Source organism: Pseudonaja textilis, chromosome 10 (genome assembly GCF_049901715.1).
Source record: "Pseudonaja textilis isolate UNSWEBS1 chromosome 10, rPseTex1.2, whole genome shotgun sequence".
NCBI classification, from domain to species: domain Eukaryota; kingdom Metazoa; phylum Chordata; class Lepidosauria; order Squamata; family Elapidae; genus Pseudonaja; species Pseudonaja textilis.
In genome coordinates, this window is record NC_141999.1 from 21,671,224 (window position 1) to 21,688,998 (window position 17,775).

General features: G+C 52.7%; 1 protein-coding gene across 1 annotated transcript in view; it reads left to right on the forward strand.

Annotated features, from left to right (window-relative positions):
- Positions 1–17,384, forward strand: part of MEGF8 (multiple EGF like domains 8) — a 62,454-nt gene extending 45,070 nt beyond the window's left edge. Inside the window, exons 33-43 of the mRNA XM_087940146.1 lie at positions 570–804; positions 1,640–1,772; positions 2,550–2,760; positions 3,954–4,168; positions 5,376–5,583; positions 6,580–6,742; positions 8,339–8,531; positions 9,596–9,766; positions 11,798–11,928; positions 13,617–13,749; positions 15,196–17,384. Of these exons, the coding sequence (XP_087796272.1) occupies positions 570–804; positions 1,640–1,772; positions 2,550–2,760; positions 3,954–4,168; positions 5,376–5,583; positions 6,580–6,742; positions 8,339–8,531; positions 9,596–9,766; positions 11,798–11,928; positions 13,617–13,749; positions 15,196–16,389 (2,987 nt within the window). The 3' untranslated portion in view covers positions 16,390–17,384. The remainder of the gene's footprint in view (positions 1–569; positions 805–1,639; positions 1,773–2,549; positions 2,761–3,953; positions 4,169–5,375; positions 5,584–6,579; positions 6,743–8,338; positions 8,532–9,595; positions 9,767–11,797; positions 11,929–13,616; positions 13,750–15,195) is intronic.
- The last annotated feature ends 391 nt before the right edge of the window (positions 17,385–17,775 follow it).

Genomic DNA, 17,775 nt, shown 5'->3' on the forward strand with positions numbered 1-17,775 from the left:
CATCCCTGATGCTATGATGTAATGATGGGAAAGAGTCAGCAAAGTTTTTGGCTGTTATCCCTTTAAGAGCCTGTATAATAATAAGAGGCCCGTTTAGGGCATCCCTCTCTCTCTCTCTCCCCTCCCCTCTCTGTCTCCCTCTCTCTCTATCTCTCTCTCCCCCCTCTTCCTCTCTCTCTCTTCCTTCCTCTCCTCCTCTTCCTCCCTCTGTCTCCTTCCTTCCCTCCCCTTCCTCTCTCTCTCCCTCTCTCTCTTCCCTCTCCTTCCTCCCTTCCCTCCTCTCCTCTCCTTCCCCCCCTCCTCCTCTCCATCTCCTTCCCTCCCCATCTCGCCCACCTTCCCTGATGTAATGGCTGCTCGTTTGACCTCTGCCGGTAGTGTATGTGTTGCATATATTCTTTTGTAGATAAAAAATCACTATTTATTACAAGCCTCTTGTTTGCTGTCATCGCTCCTGGCTTGACTCATGTAGTAAAGCTCTGCGCACTCCGACCGTGCTCTTCCTCCGCTCCCCTGTCCCAACCCGGTCAGTTTTCCTCAACTGAAAACGTTGTCTTTCCTCTCTGCAGCCAGGGCCGTGGTGGGGGAGCCCATCACGGAATCCATCGCCCACGCCATGGCTTCGGTGGGAGGCCGCCTCTACCTCTCCGGGGGCTTCAATGGGGTGGCCCTGGGGCGCATGCTGGCCCTCTCGGTGCCCCACGACCCTTGCCTGATCTTCTCCAGCCCCGAAGCTTGCAATGGCTCCAATGCCAGCTGTGTCTGGTGCCACGCCAGCTGCCTCTCCGCAGACGCGGCCGAAAGGTACAAGAGAACATTGGTCATATTTAACTTGCAGCAGTTCATTTAGTGACTGCTCAAAGTTACAGCCGGCACCGATGGCCGTTATTCACACTTAACGGCCATTGGGCCAATCACCAGGAGACTGGGAGTTCTAGTTCTGCTTTAGCCGTGAAAACTAGCTGGGTGGACTTTGGGCCAGTTTTCAGGAGGTGGTGACCTCTAGTTCTATCTAAGGCATGAAAATGGGTTGGGTGACTTTGGGTCAATCACCAGGAGACTAGGAGTTCTAGTTCTGCATTAGCCATGAAAACTAGCTGGGTGGACTTTGGGCCAGTTTTCAGGAGGTGGTGACTTCTAGTCCCATCTAAGGCATGAAAATGGGTTGGGTGACTTTGGGCCAATCACCAGGAGACTGGGAATTCTGGTTCTGCTTTAGCCATGAAACTAGCTGGGTGGGCTTTGGGCCAGTTTTCAGGAGGTGATGACTTCTAGTCCTATCTAAGGCATGAAAATGGGTTGGGTGACTTTGAGCCAATCACCAGGAGACTGGGAGTTCTAGTTCTGCTTTAGCCCTGAAAACTAGCTGGGTGACTTTGAGCCAGTTTTCAGGAGGTGGTGACTTCTAGTCCCATCTAAGGCATGAAGATGGGTTGGGTGACTTTGGGCCAATCACCAGGAGACTGGGAGTTCTAGTTCTGCTTTAGCCCTGAAAACTAGCTGGGTGGACTTTGAGCCAGTCCCTTTCCCACAGCCCTAAGGAAGGCATCAATGGCCAATCACGCCTGGAAATGATTAGAAACGGACGTGGAGTTTGGTCCACGATTGAATCTCAACGGTTTCTCTTCTCTTCGTGCAGACAAGGCTGCCCCTTTGGTGGGGTCTCCTGCTTTCCCACCCCAAGGTCTCCAGACGAGTGTCGCCGGCTCAGAACTTGTAGCGAGTGCCTCGCCCAGCATCCTCGCGCCATGGCCCACAGCCTGGGTATTCCCGTAAGTAGCAGCACTTAGAGACAGTACTCAGATAGACAGGGGATCACAAATCGTCTGATCCTGCACTCACTTGGCAAGGAGAAGTAAGAGAGGTGGGGTTATAATGGCAGCATGGAGGCCTAATGTGACCGGCCTGTAAAGAGAGATTTTTTGCGGGGGAGGGGGGGGAATATAGGCAGCGGAGAATAGCTGGCTGGAGAAATCTGGGAGTTGAAGTCCCCATATGCTTCCTGGGAATTCTGGGAGTTGAAGTCCCCATATGCTTCCTGGGAATTCTGGGAGTTGGTCCACACATGCTGGCTGGGGAATTCTGGGAGTTGAAGTCCCCATATGCTTCCTGGGAATTCTGGGAGTTGAAGTCCACATATGCTTCCTGGGGAACTCTGGGAGTTGAACTATGCATATGCTGGCTGGGGAATTCTGGGAGTTGAAGTCCACACATGCTGGCTGGGGAATTCTGGGAGTTGAAGTCCACACATCTTAAATTTGCCATCTTTGAGAAACACAGATGTACGTATTGTACATAGGCAGGGTTTCTTTATGAAGAACCTCCAATTACGTCCATGCAGTTCTAGTAGAATCATTTTTTCCAAGTCAGGAAAGCATTTGGTAGTTTTGGCAAACCAACTAGGCCACGCCCACCACGGCCATGCCCAGCCGGCAACTGGGCAGAGAACCTGTTGCTAAAAAATTTTTTTTGAAGCCCACACCCCCAATTAGAACACTTGGCTGGATTTGCAGCCACCAGGTTTTGCGACTGCTCTCTGCTTCCCCCAGCCTTTACCGCAGTGCAAATGGTGCACCAACTGCCCCGAGGGCGCGTGCATCGGCAGCACCGGCAGCTGCACGTCGGAGAACGACTGCCGTATCAACCAGCGGGAGATCTTCGTGGCCAGCAACTGCTCGGAGATCTCGTGCGAGGCCTCCGACTGCGCCAAGTGCACGGCGTCGGGGAAGTGCATGTGGACGAGGCAGTTCAAGCGGACCGGTGAGGGGCTGGACCTGTGATTGGGGGTAGGGTGGGAGAGACGAGGGGACGAGGGAGGAGAGAAGTGCGGGGAGGGGAAGGGCTGCAGGGTGAGGAGCAGGGGTGAGGCTGCTGGGGGGGTTCACAGGGGTTCGGGAGAGCCCCCAGCTAAGATTCTGTGCAGTTCAGAGAACACCCCCCCCCCAAAATCCCACTCCTGGCTGACCCCGCCCACCCCGGAGCCCCCACACGGCCCATTTGGGATGCAGGTAAGTGCAAAGCCCGCCCAGAGGCCACTTTGTAGGTTGTCTTGAGTCCCCAGGCTTGGTTGAACCTTGCTGGGTTGTGCAGCCTTCCCAGGTGCCGTGGGGCGAGATGAGTACGGGCAGGGGTGGCGCTGGTGCGGGGTTTGCAGGGGTTCGGGAAAGCCGCTAGCTACGATTCTGCGCAATTTGGGGAACTCCCACATCCCACTCTGGGCTGGCCCCGCCCCTCTCAGGAGTCCCCCTGTGGCCCTATTTTGGATGCAGGTAAGTGCAAATCGCTCGGGGAGGGTGAAAAACGGGCCTCCGTAGTCCAGGAAGGCTGTCTTCACCCCCACTGGAGGCCTCAGGAGCCCAGGCAGGGCAAAAACACCCCCCCCCCGCCATGGTGCAGGAAGCCGACTAGGCCACGCCCACCATGGCCACACCCACCATGTCCACGCCCACCCAGCACCCGGGCAGAGAAGGGGACAAGTAACGGGAGCTCACTCCGTTATGCAGCGCTAGGGATTCGAACTGCCGAGCTTTCTGTTCAGCAAGCTCAAGCGTCTTAGCCACCGAGCCACTGCGTCCCTGATCATTGGGCTAATGTGGCTAATGACTGTCAAATTAACCACAGAGTTGGTGAAGGGTGGCATGGCTTGGAAGACCAGGAGAGACTCTGTCCAAGAAGCTTTGCTTCCTGGAGAGCATCTAGAAATCAGCCCTCTGGATGTCCAAGTTCTCACGAGCTTCTGTTCCTTTGAGAAGTTTATGGAGAAGACACATCCATTTCTCCCAAACTGAGTCTTCCTCTTCTTCCATTCTCAGTCTCCTCCCGCTGAAGGAGGAGACTGAATATGGTGGACCACCACGCTTGTCTCCTAGTAGGTATCGATTGGGCAATGAAGGGGAACAATCCTGGCCTTGAAAGCTCCTAATCTTCACCCTTCTTCTCCTCCCAATGCTTAGGGGAGACCCGCCGCATCCTCAGTGTACAGCCCACCTACGACTGGACGTGCTTCAGCCACTCGCTCCTCAACGTTTCCCCGATGCCCGTGGAGTCCTCTCCCCCGCTGGCCTGCCCCACACCCTGCCACAACCACAGCACATGTGGAGACTGCCTCAACTCCAAGGGGGCAGATGGGGGTTGGCAGCAGTGCGTCTGGAGCATCAGCCTGCAGCAGGTAAATTATTTGGGGCAGTCAGCGTACGTCGATTCTGACGGGGAGACTCTTAATTGTGAGGACCCAAAGGGGTGTGGCACTAAGACAACACAGTCAGATAATCAGTAGGAGTCCCTTTATTAGCTCCAACTTTGCCCCCAATGTCCTGGTTACCTTCTGGGCTGGAGAAAAACTCCCCCAGGAACAGCCTTTGGCTGCAGAGAATCAAGTCCAAAACGTGGTCAACAAAAACTGTAACTGTAAGTCCAATCAAGGCAAGATGAAGTCATTAGTCCAACAGGGCAGGGGAAGGAATTCCAGACGTGAAGGCATGGAGGTAATTCAACACGGTTGGGAGGATGCCAGTAAGGCAGATAACCAAAGTCATCATAAGATAAACTCACATTTGTTCCCAGCAGAGGCCGGTCTCAGCTTGCATCTCTTTTAAACTCTCTTCCCAGCTGTAGCTAATGAAGGGAATCAGGGCCCTTTCCTCCCCCGTAAGCCACACAACCCACGTTGCTCCCTCAGTTGTTTGGCTTCCTCCTCGGATTCAGACTCCGAGAGGAGCATGACACTAATGCAGGTGTTTCTAAATTTGGCCACCAGAAGATACCATTTTTATTGGTATCCAAAACCAGAAGGGAGGGAGGGAGGGAAGGAAGGAAAGAAGAATGGAAGGGGAAAAGGATAGAGAAGGAAAAGGGAGGGAGGGAAGGAAGGAAAGAATAGAAGGGGAGGGTGAGAGGATAGAGAAGGAAGAAGGAAAAGAAAGGGAGGGAAGGAAGGAAGGAGAAAGGGAGGAAGGGAAGAGGATAGAGGAAGAAGGAAAAGAAAGGGAGGGAGAGAAGGAAAGAAGGAGGGGAAGATGATATAGAAGGAAGAAGGACAAGAAAGGGAGGGAAGGAAAGAAGGAGGGGGAAGAGGATATAGAAGGAAGAAGGAAAAGAAAGGGAGAGAGGGAAGGAAGGAAGGAAAGAATAGAAGGGGAGGGGGAAGAGGATATAGAAGGAAGAAGGAAAAGAAAGGGAAGGAAGGAAGGAAGGAGAAGAAAGACAGAAGGAAAAAGAGGGGAAGGAGAAGGCAGGGCAGGGAAAGGGAGAGCAGGAAGAAGGAAGACGAGAGAGAGGAGGGAACGAAGGCACTGGGGTTGAAGTCCATCAGTCTTACCATGGCCAGATTTGGAGACTTTTTAACTGTGATGTATTTTTTCCCCCTCTCTCTGCAGTGTATGAGTCCAACTTACCTACCGATGCGCTGCGCAGCCGGGATGTGTGGCCGGGTGCTGAGCGGGTCGGAGAGTTGCGCGCCATCCTGTTCCCGTTTCCAGCAGTGTGCTCTCTGCATCCAGCAGCCTCGGTGTGGCTGGTGCAGCTTCCGGGAAGAGAACGGCAAAGGGCGCTGCCTGGAGGGTGGACGGAGTGGACCTCGCCATGGTGGGTCCCTGGGGTTTGGCTGGCACATTTTGAGGAGGGTATTGAAGCGGGGCGCTGAGCAGCGGAAAGCAGGCGGCAAGAAAGAGAACCAGTTTGCTGTAGCGGTTATAGCTAGAAACTAGGCTAAAAACTGGGAGACTGTGAGTTCTAGTCCTCCCTTAGTCAGGAAAGCTGTCTGGATGGCTTTGGGCCAAACACCAGTACCACTTTGGGCTCAAAGAGTTATTCTGAGCCAATCAGGTGATAGTGAATTCTAGTACTGCTTTAAGCAGAAAAGCCAGCTGGGTCATTTTGAGCCAATTACCAGGTGATGGTGAGTTCTAGTACCTCTTTCAGCACAAAAGCCAGCTGGGTCACTTTGGGCCAATCACCAGTACTGCCTTGGGCACAAAAGCCAGCTGGGTCACTGTGGGCCCATCACCAGGTGATGGTGAATTCTAGTACTGCTTTTAAAAACAAACATCAGCTGGGTAACTTTGGCCCAGTCCCCAAGAGACGGTGAGTTTTAGTCCTGTTTTAGTCAGGAAAGTTAGCTGCCTGACTTTGGGCCAATCAGATGGTGAGTTCCTTAGCCATGAAAACCGACTGGGTGACTTTGAGTCAGCCCCTCTCTCTCTCAGCCCAACTCACCTCACAGGGTTGTTGTTGAGGGGAAAATAAAAGGAGAAAGGAGGTTTGTTAGCCCTGGGTGAGAAAGGAGGGGGAAAAAAAAATCTATATTTAAATATCTTCATATGTGGAAGCCGCTTCCAGGATCACGTTTCTGGGCATAATTGTTTTGACATCTTTGTAAAGGGATGGACAGATACGCAGGGCCTTCGCGGGGGTAGGTGGGAGCTGCCAGCATGCTGGCCGGAGAATTCTGGGAGTTGAAGTCCACCCAGCTTACGGCAGCTAAATTTGAGAAACCCTGGGCCAAAAGAGAGGATTTTCTTCACAAATATATCCCTGCAGTTTAGATTTTCCCCCTCTTCTCTTTTCCTCTCTGCTCTGCAGGACTGGTGGAGTTGTGCGGCCTAAAGGCAGACTGGGCGTTCATGTCGTGCCCCCCTGAGAATGAGTGCCTGAATGGGCACCACGACTGCAACGAGACCCAAAATTGCAGCGACCTGCCCCACAGCTACAAATGCACCTGCAAAAACGGCTACACCCTGGACAAGTCAGTATGAAGGAGGACACCCCCCCCAGCTGTATTTCTAGCTTGGGTCTGGCTCTCCTGGGAGGCCTCTAACAACGGGGAAAGGAACCTCAATTCCGCAGCCTGAAAAAAAAAAAAATTACACCTGCTTAAAATCCTTACCTGCACACACCTGCATTCAGCCGATTTGGGGGGCTGATTTTCCCCACCTGTTGCTACTTTTGATCCTCAGCCTTCGCTAGATTGCGTAAAGGAGTAAACAAAGCTCTGTCCTTGAACCACTAAAACCTGGTTACTCACAAGTGTGTGTGTGTGTGCGCGCACACACGCAGTGTTGGATGGCAGGAATGCTCATGTATTTTGTAGTTGTCAAGATTGAGGAAACATTGTGCAGAAATGGATAGGTTGGCATTGAAAATCAAGCAGAAAGGAGACGCAGAATATGCTATCCAATATGGTATTTATTCTACCAGTGGTTGGAAAAAAGATATTAAGGATATAATTAGTATCATTAAGCAAATTAAATACCCAGACAACACGATGTTTATGAAGCACTAAGAAATGTAATTAATTAAAAAAATATCAGTAATTAAAAAAAAGATCGAGAAATATTGCATGGACACTACAGTAGTCCTAGATGTACGGTCACAATTGGGCCAAAATTGCCATTGCCAAATGAGATGTTTATTAAGTGAGTTTTGCCCCCATTTTACATCTTTCCTTGCCACGGTTGTTAAGTGAATCCCTGGAGCTGTTAAGTGAGTAACAGAGCTGTTTGGTGAGTCTGGCTTTGCTTCGCAAAAGGGGATCATGTGTCCCTGGGACGCTGCGACGGTCACAAATACGAGTCAGTTGCCATGCAACTTCATTTTGATGACATGTCCCAACGGTCATAAGTGTGAAAAACAAGTCATAGGATCACTTTTTTTTCCCCCAGTGCCGTTGTAACTTCAAACGGTCACTAAACAAACTCGGGTAAGTCAAGGACTATATAAGTTGGAACTCAAATCTCTACTAAGCCGTACGGATCCCAGTCACAATGATTGATGGGGATAGGGCAGAGGTTGGCAACCTTAAACACTCAACGCGCCACACAGGCCCTAACTAGACTCCTCCCCCCCATTCAATTCTGGAGCTGACCAGAAGTCCAGTTCCTCACCATAGAGTCTCCTCCTAGCACAGCATCCTTTTTCCTCTACGGACCGGAAGTCCGGTTCCCTCACCATAGAGTCTCCTCCTAGCATGGTGTCCTTTATTCCTCTGCCGACCAGAAGTCCAGTTCCCCCTCACCATAGTGTCTCCTAGCACAACATCCTTTTTCCTCTGCTGACAGGAAGTCCAGTTCTCCCACCATAGAGTCTCCCCCTAGTTCACCATCCTTTTTCCTCTACCTGTCCTAAATGAAAGCCCTATCAATTGTGGAGCTGATTGGCGACAGAGAGCCGCAGGAGAGGGATGAAAGAGCCACATGCGGCTCCGGAGCCGCGGGTTGCCTACCCCTGGGATAGGGCGAAGGAGAATTGGTGTTGTCTGGCCTGCTCTTTCCGCACAGAGTTACACACGTGTACCCAAAGACTCTTTCATGACTCTGCCTGTTTCTTCTCCTTCTCCTTGTAGCATTACAGGACTCTGCAAACCGGTGTGCGAGCAAGGCTGTGTGAACGGGACCTGCGTGGAACCCAATGCGTGCCAGTGCCATTTTGGCTACGTGGGTCAGAATTGCTCAGTGGAATGCCAGTGCAACAAACACAGCAATTGCCGGGGTGTGTCAGCCCAAGACCAGTGCCTGCAGTGTTTCAACAACACCATGGTAAGGAGGGCGAAGAAGCCCACGGGTGGGGCAAGGCTGCAAAGCGGAGGGACAAATGCAAGTATTTGGGGCTGGATTTTCAGCACGCCGGCTCTGTGTTCTCAGCCCCTTTTCTTCCCTCTGAGGCTCCAGTGGAAGGTAGGAAGGAGACGGATTGGCAGGAGGGGAGTGGGGAAAGCCTTCCAGAGGAAAAGCAATTGCAGTAGCCATTACATACCACATCACAGTGCTTTACATCCCTCCCTTAAGTGGCTTAGAACCCAGCGTATTGTCCCCAGCAATCTGGGTCCTCATTTGACCGATTTCGAAAGGATGGAAGGCCGAGTCAACCTTGAGCCTGGTGAGAATTGAACTGCCAAATTTCAGGCAGCCAGCAGAAGTAGCCTGAGGTACTGCACGCTAACTACTGCGCCACTGCGGCTCAGTTAAGAGGCAACTCAGCGAGGATATCGTCGTGAGAAAGAGGGCGAAGACAGCTCCTCCCTAATACAGTATAGGTTATCCTCAATTTATGACCAGAGTTGAGCCCAACATTTGTGTTGCAAAAAGACACAGTTGATAAGTTGAATTTTGAACCCATTTCACGGCTGTTCTTGCCACAGTGAATCGATGTAGTTGTTAAGGCCTTCCAGAGCTTAGTTTTTGCTGGCAGAGGCACCGTGGGCTGGTCCGTCGCTATTTCTAGGGCAGCCCCCCCCAGGCCAGATCTAAGCACCTCCCGGGCTGGATCCAGCCCGCCAGGGGTTGAGTTTGACACCCCTGGGTAAAGCAACCAGTTTTGGGCCTGACATAATTCTTGCCAGTCTGAGGATTCTACCATCTGTATCTAGGATAGACTTTGGGAACTATTAAGGAGGGCCTGCCCTCACCCTCTTTCTCTCACACATAATATCTCTGTGAGAGAAAGAGGGTGAGGACAGTCCCTTCTTAGCAGTTGCCTCTTCTTCCTCTGGAATGCTCCCTTCCCCCTGGGAATCCCACCACAGAGCCCCCAATTCACCCCGTGTGCTGCCCATCGTCGTGTAAAACTCTTGCCCCCCCCCCCCGTCTGCTCCTCCCCTCAGGGGCAACACTGTGAAAAATGCCAGCCGCTCTTTGTCGGGTCGGCCCTGAACGGCGGCTCCTGCCGGCCCTGCCACGTTTTCTGCCGAGGGAACAGCAACATGTGCATCACGCGGGAAGAATACAAGCGAGCGCAGCAGGATCCGGTCCGCTTCCCCCTGGAGCCGGCCTTGGTGAGTGACAAGAACCATCCCCGGTATTAGGGGGTCCTCCATAGCGGTCCTCGTGTCAGCGTTCCGAAGTAACGCGCCCATAGAAAGCAGAACTCCAAGGCAGGCAAGTTCCTCAAAGAACAATTTATTGGATACATCCTATTGGCGCAAACGGGTGAAAACCGACTCTGAAAGTTCCCGCGGCTTTCACCTGATCAAAAAGCAAACGTTTCTTCTTTTCCCACAAGTCACTGGTCCCGCTGTCCAATCCAGGTGCTGTCTGGTTGCTTGGTTACTTCGCTCCTCCTCTGGCCAGCCACCTATGAGAATGTCCTTGGTTCCCACAGGAAAGCTTTATTGTCTTGTCTACAAAGCCCCATCTAGTTGTTCCCACCACCACCACCATTGTGTGGGGCAAACCCTGAAACCTCCAAGATGGCCCCAGCCAGGTTCACTTCAGGGTTGACGCCTCATTTAGCGACCATTATTGAGACTGGCAATTTGGTTGTGAGGAAGCAGTGGCTAAGTGGAACCACGAGTCCGCCCGCGCTCTTCCATCCGCTTTCCTTTGGGGGATTCTGGGAGTTGCTTTTTTCAACTGGCAGAATTCCTCCAGTCAGCGTGAAATGGCCGTAAATGTGAGGATTGGCTGCAAAGTTCCTTTTTCCCCATTGTTGTAACGGAATGATTGCTAGGCCACACGGTTGCTAAATGGGGATTTAGCACATCGTATGACTTTCCATAATCCTCTCTTTACACATAACTGTCTCGATCTGTATACAGAATCTGGCTTCGTTTGGATAAACCGGCTTGATTTCACCACCAAAGTGTGCCAAAACATTCCAGAATAACAATAGTTGGAAGGGATTTCGGAGGTCTTCTAGTCCAACCCCCTTCTCAAGCAAAGAGTCCCGCTACCATTTCAAGACAAATGGTGGTCCAGTCTCTTCTTAAAAGCCTCCAGTGATCTCTCGGCTCCTGTCCTCACCACGCATAACTGGTGCACCAGTGTTCACTGATTGTGCAAACAAGCATTTTCAGATCTTCTGATATCATCATGTACTGCTATCACACAAACTGGCCACCTGCGTTACCGCTTACGTGGAAAAGAAACCGCCTTTGCTGAAAAACAGGTGTCCTTTGAGGCATCGCCCTTCCTCCTCATACATGCTCTTTTGAATGCGAAGTGCGTCTTTATAGTTTGGAGGAATGCATTCTTTTTAAAAAGGGAATCCTTGAAGATCTGGTCTTAAGGGGTGCCCAAGGGTGGAATGGCTCTATAGCAGGGGTGTCAAACTCAAGGCCCGCGGACCGAATGTGGCCTGCGATGTGGTCAGACCCAGCCGGCAGGGCCACCCTGGGAAATATAAGAGATCGTCCCGCGTCACTTCGGTCCGGTCTACCCAATGCCAATAGGAAACATGCCAGCAGTTTGGGGTCAAGCTGGCCACGCCCACCTGGTCAGCCACATCCAGTGAGTGGAATCAAGCCAGCCATGCCCGCCCAGTTGGCTATGCCCTCCCAGCCCCCCCCCCTGAGGTCAGTCAGAGCCCTGATGTGGCCCTCAATGAAATTGAGTTTTGACCACCCCTGCTGTCCAGCCTGAGGTTGGCTGAGATGAGGCCTCCCCTTTGATCATGGATCTGTAGCAGTGGTGGGCTTCAGAACGTTGTGCCACCAGTTCGGTGGGCGTGGCTTGGTGGGCGTGCGTGCACACACTTTGCGTGCGCTCACCAAACGTGCACTTTGCACAGACACGAAGGCGTTTTGACTCGCCTCCTGCAAGCTTGCACTCTCCCGGTCGCCTCAGCAGCTGCCCCACGGCACTCTATCGTGCTGCACAAAGCAGCTATGCTTCAGAAGCCAAGGTGAGTATGGATCCCGGGCCGGCGGGCGGGCCCAGCAGCAGAGCGGTGGAGAGAACTGGTTTGGTCTCCGCTGCTCATTGCCGCTACCGGCTCTGCCGAACCAGGCCAGACCGGTAGAATACCATCACTGATCTGCTGCTCATCATACCTCCTCGTGAATGGGCTATCTGTTTCTTTTCGTTAGATCCCCACCTGGGTGGCCGAAGGGCCTGCTGAGGATACAGCGGTGTGTGTGAACTGTCAGAACAACAGCTTTGGAGACAAGTGCGAGAGCTGCCTACACGGATACTTCCTGCTGGAGGGCAAATGTACCAAGTAAGACCTCTGGAAGCCCCGGGTATCTTTTGTAACACATAATATCCCTTCCTCTTCCTATTTCCCCGCACAACCACAACCCTTCGAGGTGGGTTGGCCTGACAGAGAGCAACTGGCGCAAAGTCACCCAGCTGGCTTAATTGTCGACTAGACAGGGACTAGAACTCCCAAAGACAACCAGGCACCTTTCATGCCTAAAGTGGGGGACTACAACTCAACATCTGGGGATGGGCCCAAAACTTACTCGGCTTTCACGGCTAGAGTGGGATTTGAACTCACAATCTTCTGCTTTCTAGCCGGGTGTCTTAACTGCTAGACCAAACTGGCTCTCTGGCTATGGCGTTTATCCAGGTGAGCTGAGGCCAAGGGGACAGTTCTTGAGCTGACCCCCGCCTGCAGGTTTCTCCCTGTTGAGACACAGGTACAGCTGTTCATTTCAGTGTGGTTCAAACTCATAAAGTGATTTAAATCGTAAAGTGATTTGTGATCTGTCTCCGGAGTTAATAGCAATAGTAATAAGCACTTAAACTTATATATTGATTCACAGGGCTTTGCAGCCCCTTTCTAAGCAGTTTTACAGAATCAGCCTCTTGCCCCCAATAACCTGGGTCCTCACTTTATGCACCTCGGAAGGATGGAAGGCTGAGCCCACAATGAGCCTGGTGGGATTCGAACTGCCAAATTGCAGGCAGACGGCAGTCAGCAGAAGTAGCCTGCAGTACTGCACTCTAACCACTGTGCCACCGTGGCTCAGTTAACCGTCAACCATCCCTGTGGTCTTGTGAGTGTAATTCAGACACTAGGCCCGTGATGGCGAACCTATGGCACGTGTGCCACAGGTAGCACTCAGAGCCATTTGTGCCGGCACGCAAGCTCACTGTACATGCGCGCGCCTCACAGCTGATTTTCGGTGGGTTTGAGGCCTTTTTCGGCCTCCCAAAGGCTTGAGGAAAGCTTCTATAGGCTTTGCAGGCAGAAAATTAGGCCCGTTTTTTTCACTTCCTGTTTTTCTGAAAATACCGGAAGTGACAAAACGGGGCTAGTTTTCAGCCTGCAAAGTTTGCAGAAGCCTTCCTCAAGCCTATGGGAGGCCGAAAAAGGCCTCAAACCCACCGAAAATCAGCTGTGAGGCGCGCGCATGTACAGTGAGCTTGTGTGCCGGCACAAATGGCTCTGAGGTGCAGTGCAGGTAAGGGGCAGCGGGGTGGATGGGTGGAGGTGGGGATTACACGCACATGCGTAGGGTGTGTGTGTGGGGGCCCGCATTGCCTTCTGGGTGCTGGCACGCGAGCGCGAGTGTGCAAGCCCGTGCACAACTTTTTGGCACAGGAGCCCCAAAAAGATAAGCATCACTGCACTAGGCTCATATTTAATGACCGTTACGATGCATTGCCGTTATATGATCATAATTTGTGAACTTGCCAGCCAGCTCCCAGACAAGCAAAGTCAATTGAGGAAAGCCAGATGCACTTCACGACTATGATTTACTTAATGACCATAGTATAAATAATTGTAAAACCTGGGCTCGCTCGTGGGAGGCCTCGCTCATCAAACAAAATTCCAGTTCCAATTGTGGTTGTAAGTCGAGGACTACCGATGTTTCCGATGGAATGCGAGGTCCCAGAATGGTGGGCGGCGCAATTGGGAGCAATCCTTTACCTCTGCCCCCACCCCCCCTCTTCTCCCAGGTGCCAATGTAACGGCCACGCTGACTATTGCCACGAACTGGATGGGACGGGCTGCCCGTGCCAAAACAACACAGAGACCGGAGGCTGCCAGAACAGTGCCCAAGCCGATAAAAAGGACTGCTACAAACAACAGGTAAAGGAGTGGAGTGGGAGGAGGGGCTCTGGGTTCAGGCTGGGGGGGGTGGGGTCTTATCAAGACCCCACCCCCTTTGGGAAGGATCCCAAAGAAAAAGGACTTGTCCTGGAATGAGCAGAAAGGGAAGTTCATTCAGAGGGAGGGCAAATTAGCAGAGCACGAAATCAAGGACCATTGCTCGGGACGTTGTCCTACACCAGGGATATCAAACTTGGGGTCCGGGGCCCGGATCAGGCCTGTGGGATGCTTAGATCTGGGCCGCAGGCCCACCCTGCAAACAAAGAAGGAACAAGGTACCGTCCCGCGGTGCCTGTGCCGGCAAAAACAGAGCTCCATTTTTGGTCGCATGGGGCAGGAGGCCGTCCCAGCCAAAAAACAGAGCAGAGGCCACCAGAGGTGCTTGTCAACTCATAAAATATTTCTCTGGTCTTTTTAGAGTTGCCAACAGGAAGGGAGGTGGGAGTAACGTAGCAGCTTGCAAAAACCGAAACTGCATTCCATAAATGTTTTTCAAAGATAGTTTCCAGATGACCAAGCTTTCTGCCATGTGAAATTCTAACTGGAGAGCCTGATCGATGACTCTGGGCTATGGAGGTGTCCCGTTGGAGAATATGAATTACGATACACCCAGGAGGTGGGGGGGGGAACCAGGGTCAAGGGTGACAATGAATGACGTGTCTCAGAGTCGGCTACACCCAGGCAACGCCGGACAGTTTAATTCCCAATAAATCCTTTTGAAGTTTTGGAAGTTTGGCTCGAGACTCATGATTTAAATGAGGGTCACTACCGGAGCCCTGACAGCACCCCCAATATGAGTGAACATGTCCCCTGTCCCCCCACCCCCCAAAGATCAAACCCACCCCTGATGCGGCCCTCAATGAAATTTGAGTTCGACTGTGCAAATTTAAGTGTCCCCCCCACCAACCCCTTCTGGGATGAATGGAGGCTGAACAGGACCAATCACCGCCCAACAAATATTTATTGGCTTAGTATCTGTCTTTTATTGATGGAGCTAGTAACAGGCAATCCCAAAGGCCCGCCATCACAAATAACCTGGAGCACGTTAACATTTCTTCAAAGAGGATGGGATTCTGGGAAGGAATTGTACATTTTACGTCCCGTTTTTGTGCTTGGAGTAACCATCAGGACCACTTTTGTATTCTGAGTACAAAAAATGCATGTTACGGGCCTGCATCGGCTTTCCAGACCCCGTTGCACTGATCAAAGAAGCAAAATAAATTTAAGGTCCACTAATAAGTATTACTGGGTGCGGGAAATGAGATATACCATGTCTTAAAACTGTCTTAAAGTTGCCACGTTTGGAGACTCCTGGTTTTCAAATATGGCTCACAACTTGAGTAGGGAAGAAGAGTTCAAAATAGTTGGAGTCGCTTCCTATAAATCTGCCTGACGTTTTTTTTTCTTCTTCTCTCCCTTCCACAGTGCGCCAAATGCCGGGAATTCTTCCACGGGAATCCCGTGGGCGGCCACCAATGCTACCGGCTGATCATTGTCGATCAGGAGAGCTGCTTCGACCCAACGTCTCAACTCAACTGCTTTCACGAGCCAAACATCAAGAACTTGCTCTTCGGACGCTCGGTTTTTTTCGGCGTCCAGCCCAAGTTTACCAACGTGGACATCCGGATCACCATCGACGTGACCTTCGGCGGAGTGGACGTCTACATCTCGACCTCCTACGAAACGTTTGTGGTGGACGTTGACCGGGCGACCGGCATTCACCTGGTGAGGGTTGTCCCCACGGGGGAAGAGACGTCGGCGCGCAGCAACGGGAGCCAGTCTTCCCCGCTGGTACGGGAGGCGCAGGCGCACGGCTTGATCACTTACATTACCGTGAGGGAGCAGCAGGCGGTGCTGATCGTGCGGGGTGTCCGAGACCGCGTAGTCATCACTTACCCGCACGAGATCCACGCCCTGAAATCCAGCCGCTTTTACGTCATCTTGCTGGGCATCGGCGGCGGCAGCCCCAACGTCACCGAGTCTCAGGGCCTGCTCTTCTTCCGCCAAGACCAGGCGCACATCGACCTCTTCGTCTTCTTCTCCGTCTTCTTCTCGTGCTTCTTCCTCTTCCTCTCCGTCTGCGTCTTGCTTTGGAAAGTCAAGCAGTTCCTGGACTTGAGGCACGAGCAACGGCGCCACTTGCAGGAGATGACCAAGATGGCCAGCCGGCCTTTTGCCAAAGTGACCATCTATTTTGAGCCGGATAATTTGGGGGCGCCGGCCGAGCTGGTTTTCCTCCCCGCTCGCCCTCACAAACTCCCCTCTCTGGCAGCGGCCCAGCCCCTCCCCAGCCGCTTGAAACCCTATCACGAAGTCCCCTACCCCGTGGCCCATTTCCGCCGCTCAGAGCCCTTCCTGTCTCATCTCATGGGCTACTCCTACTCCAGCTTCCGGGTGGGGCCCATCACTTTGGAGCCGACAGACGACGGCATGGCCGGTGTGGCTACCGTCCTCTTCCAGCTACCGGGCGGGCTGCAGGCCCCCAACCGTGCCTGCCTAGGCTCTGCTCTCGTCACCCTGCGCCACAATCTCCAGGACTACTGTAGCAGCAGCCATGGCATGAGCAGCTCTCGGAAGGGCCTGCTCAGCCACGAGAACCTCACCAGCATGTCCCTATGAGTGAGTGGAGAACTCCGCCCTGCGGGGGCTCCAGAGGGGCCCCAGCGACCTTCACCTGCCTCGTGGAGGGGCTGAGAAGGGCAGGACCTGCAGGCTGGTACGTCGTCGGCACAGACCTTCCTGCCAGCTGGAGAGGTGTCCACCAAATGGGGAAAGCAGAGACGCTCTTCGGGGCTTGCGTGCCCGCTCTCCTGCCCTCCTGCGTGGGGCCAACTCAGTATGAATGGATGGTACAGGCTGCGGGGATCTAGAGACCGTGGCGACTTTACGACTTGCGGACTTCAACTCCCAGAATTCCTCAGCATGGCCGGCTGAGGAATTCTGGGAGTTGGAGTCCACAAGTTGTAAAGCCGCCAAGGTGTGAGACCCCTGGTATAGGGGGAGTGTGCACGTGCCCCCCCCCCCCAGCCTCACTCTTAATGACCGCGTTTCCCCAACACGCTTAACCAAGTCCTGGTGTCCACGTTGGTGCAACATGCTCAGCTTTGGGTTAGTATTCACCGGTGGCTCTTCTGCGTCTTCATACGTGTGAACCCCGCTCCTTTGTTTAGCCGATGTTTCCATATACAGGGCAGAAACCCAGGAGAACCAAGCAGCTCCGCAGTTTCCACCGAGCAGACTGTGTGAAGGCCGCCTGGGATCGAGCCCCCAGGCCAGGCTTGTCCAAAAGTGGGTGTAGAGATGGAGGAAGGACGGCCTTTCAACCTTGGATTGTTCACAGCCTTGCTTTCCCAGCGCTGTGTGGAGACCCCGCTAAGATCTCACATCGGCTTGCTTTCTACCCGGTGTTGCTGCCAATCGGCCAGAACTATCAGGCGTCCCACCTCCGTGGGCGCCACGAATCCCCAAACACTTTTAAAGTATAGTTGGCTGGCAAAAACTTCTCTTGGATTTCAGATTGTCTCTGTTCGAGAAGGAGTAAATGAATCATGTCAGTCTGGAGTGGAGGAGCAGGAAAAATATCCCAAACAAATCAGTGCAAAAAAAAAATAAAATTGAATTGCACGTTGGGCAATTCTTCTACCCAGCCTGCGGTTTTGTTTAACACGAATGAGCTTTGGGGTTGATAGACATCTCCCTTTCAAATTAGAAGCAGCAGCAGGAGGAGAAAGATGTACCTTCGATGCCTGGGAGATAATCATGCTTTGGGTTTTGCCGTAGCCTCTTGATCTTGAAGGGCTGGTTTGTTGCAACGTCGGGTGAGCTGCCGCGTGGTGATTAAAATCGCTAATCCCACGCTGGATGGGAGTGAACGAACGGAAAGCCGGGTGCAGAAGCCACGTTAATGCCAAGCGGCTAAACTGGTCAGAATTAGGGAGCCGTTGCTGGTTTTTTGTATCAAGTTGCCCTCGACGCCGCTGTGAGGGTCCAGGTGCGGCGCTGAAA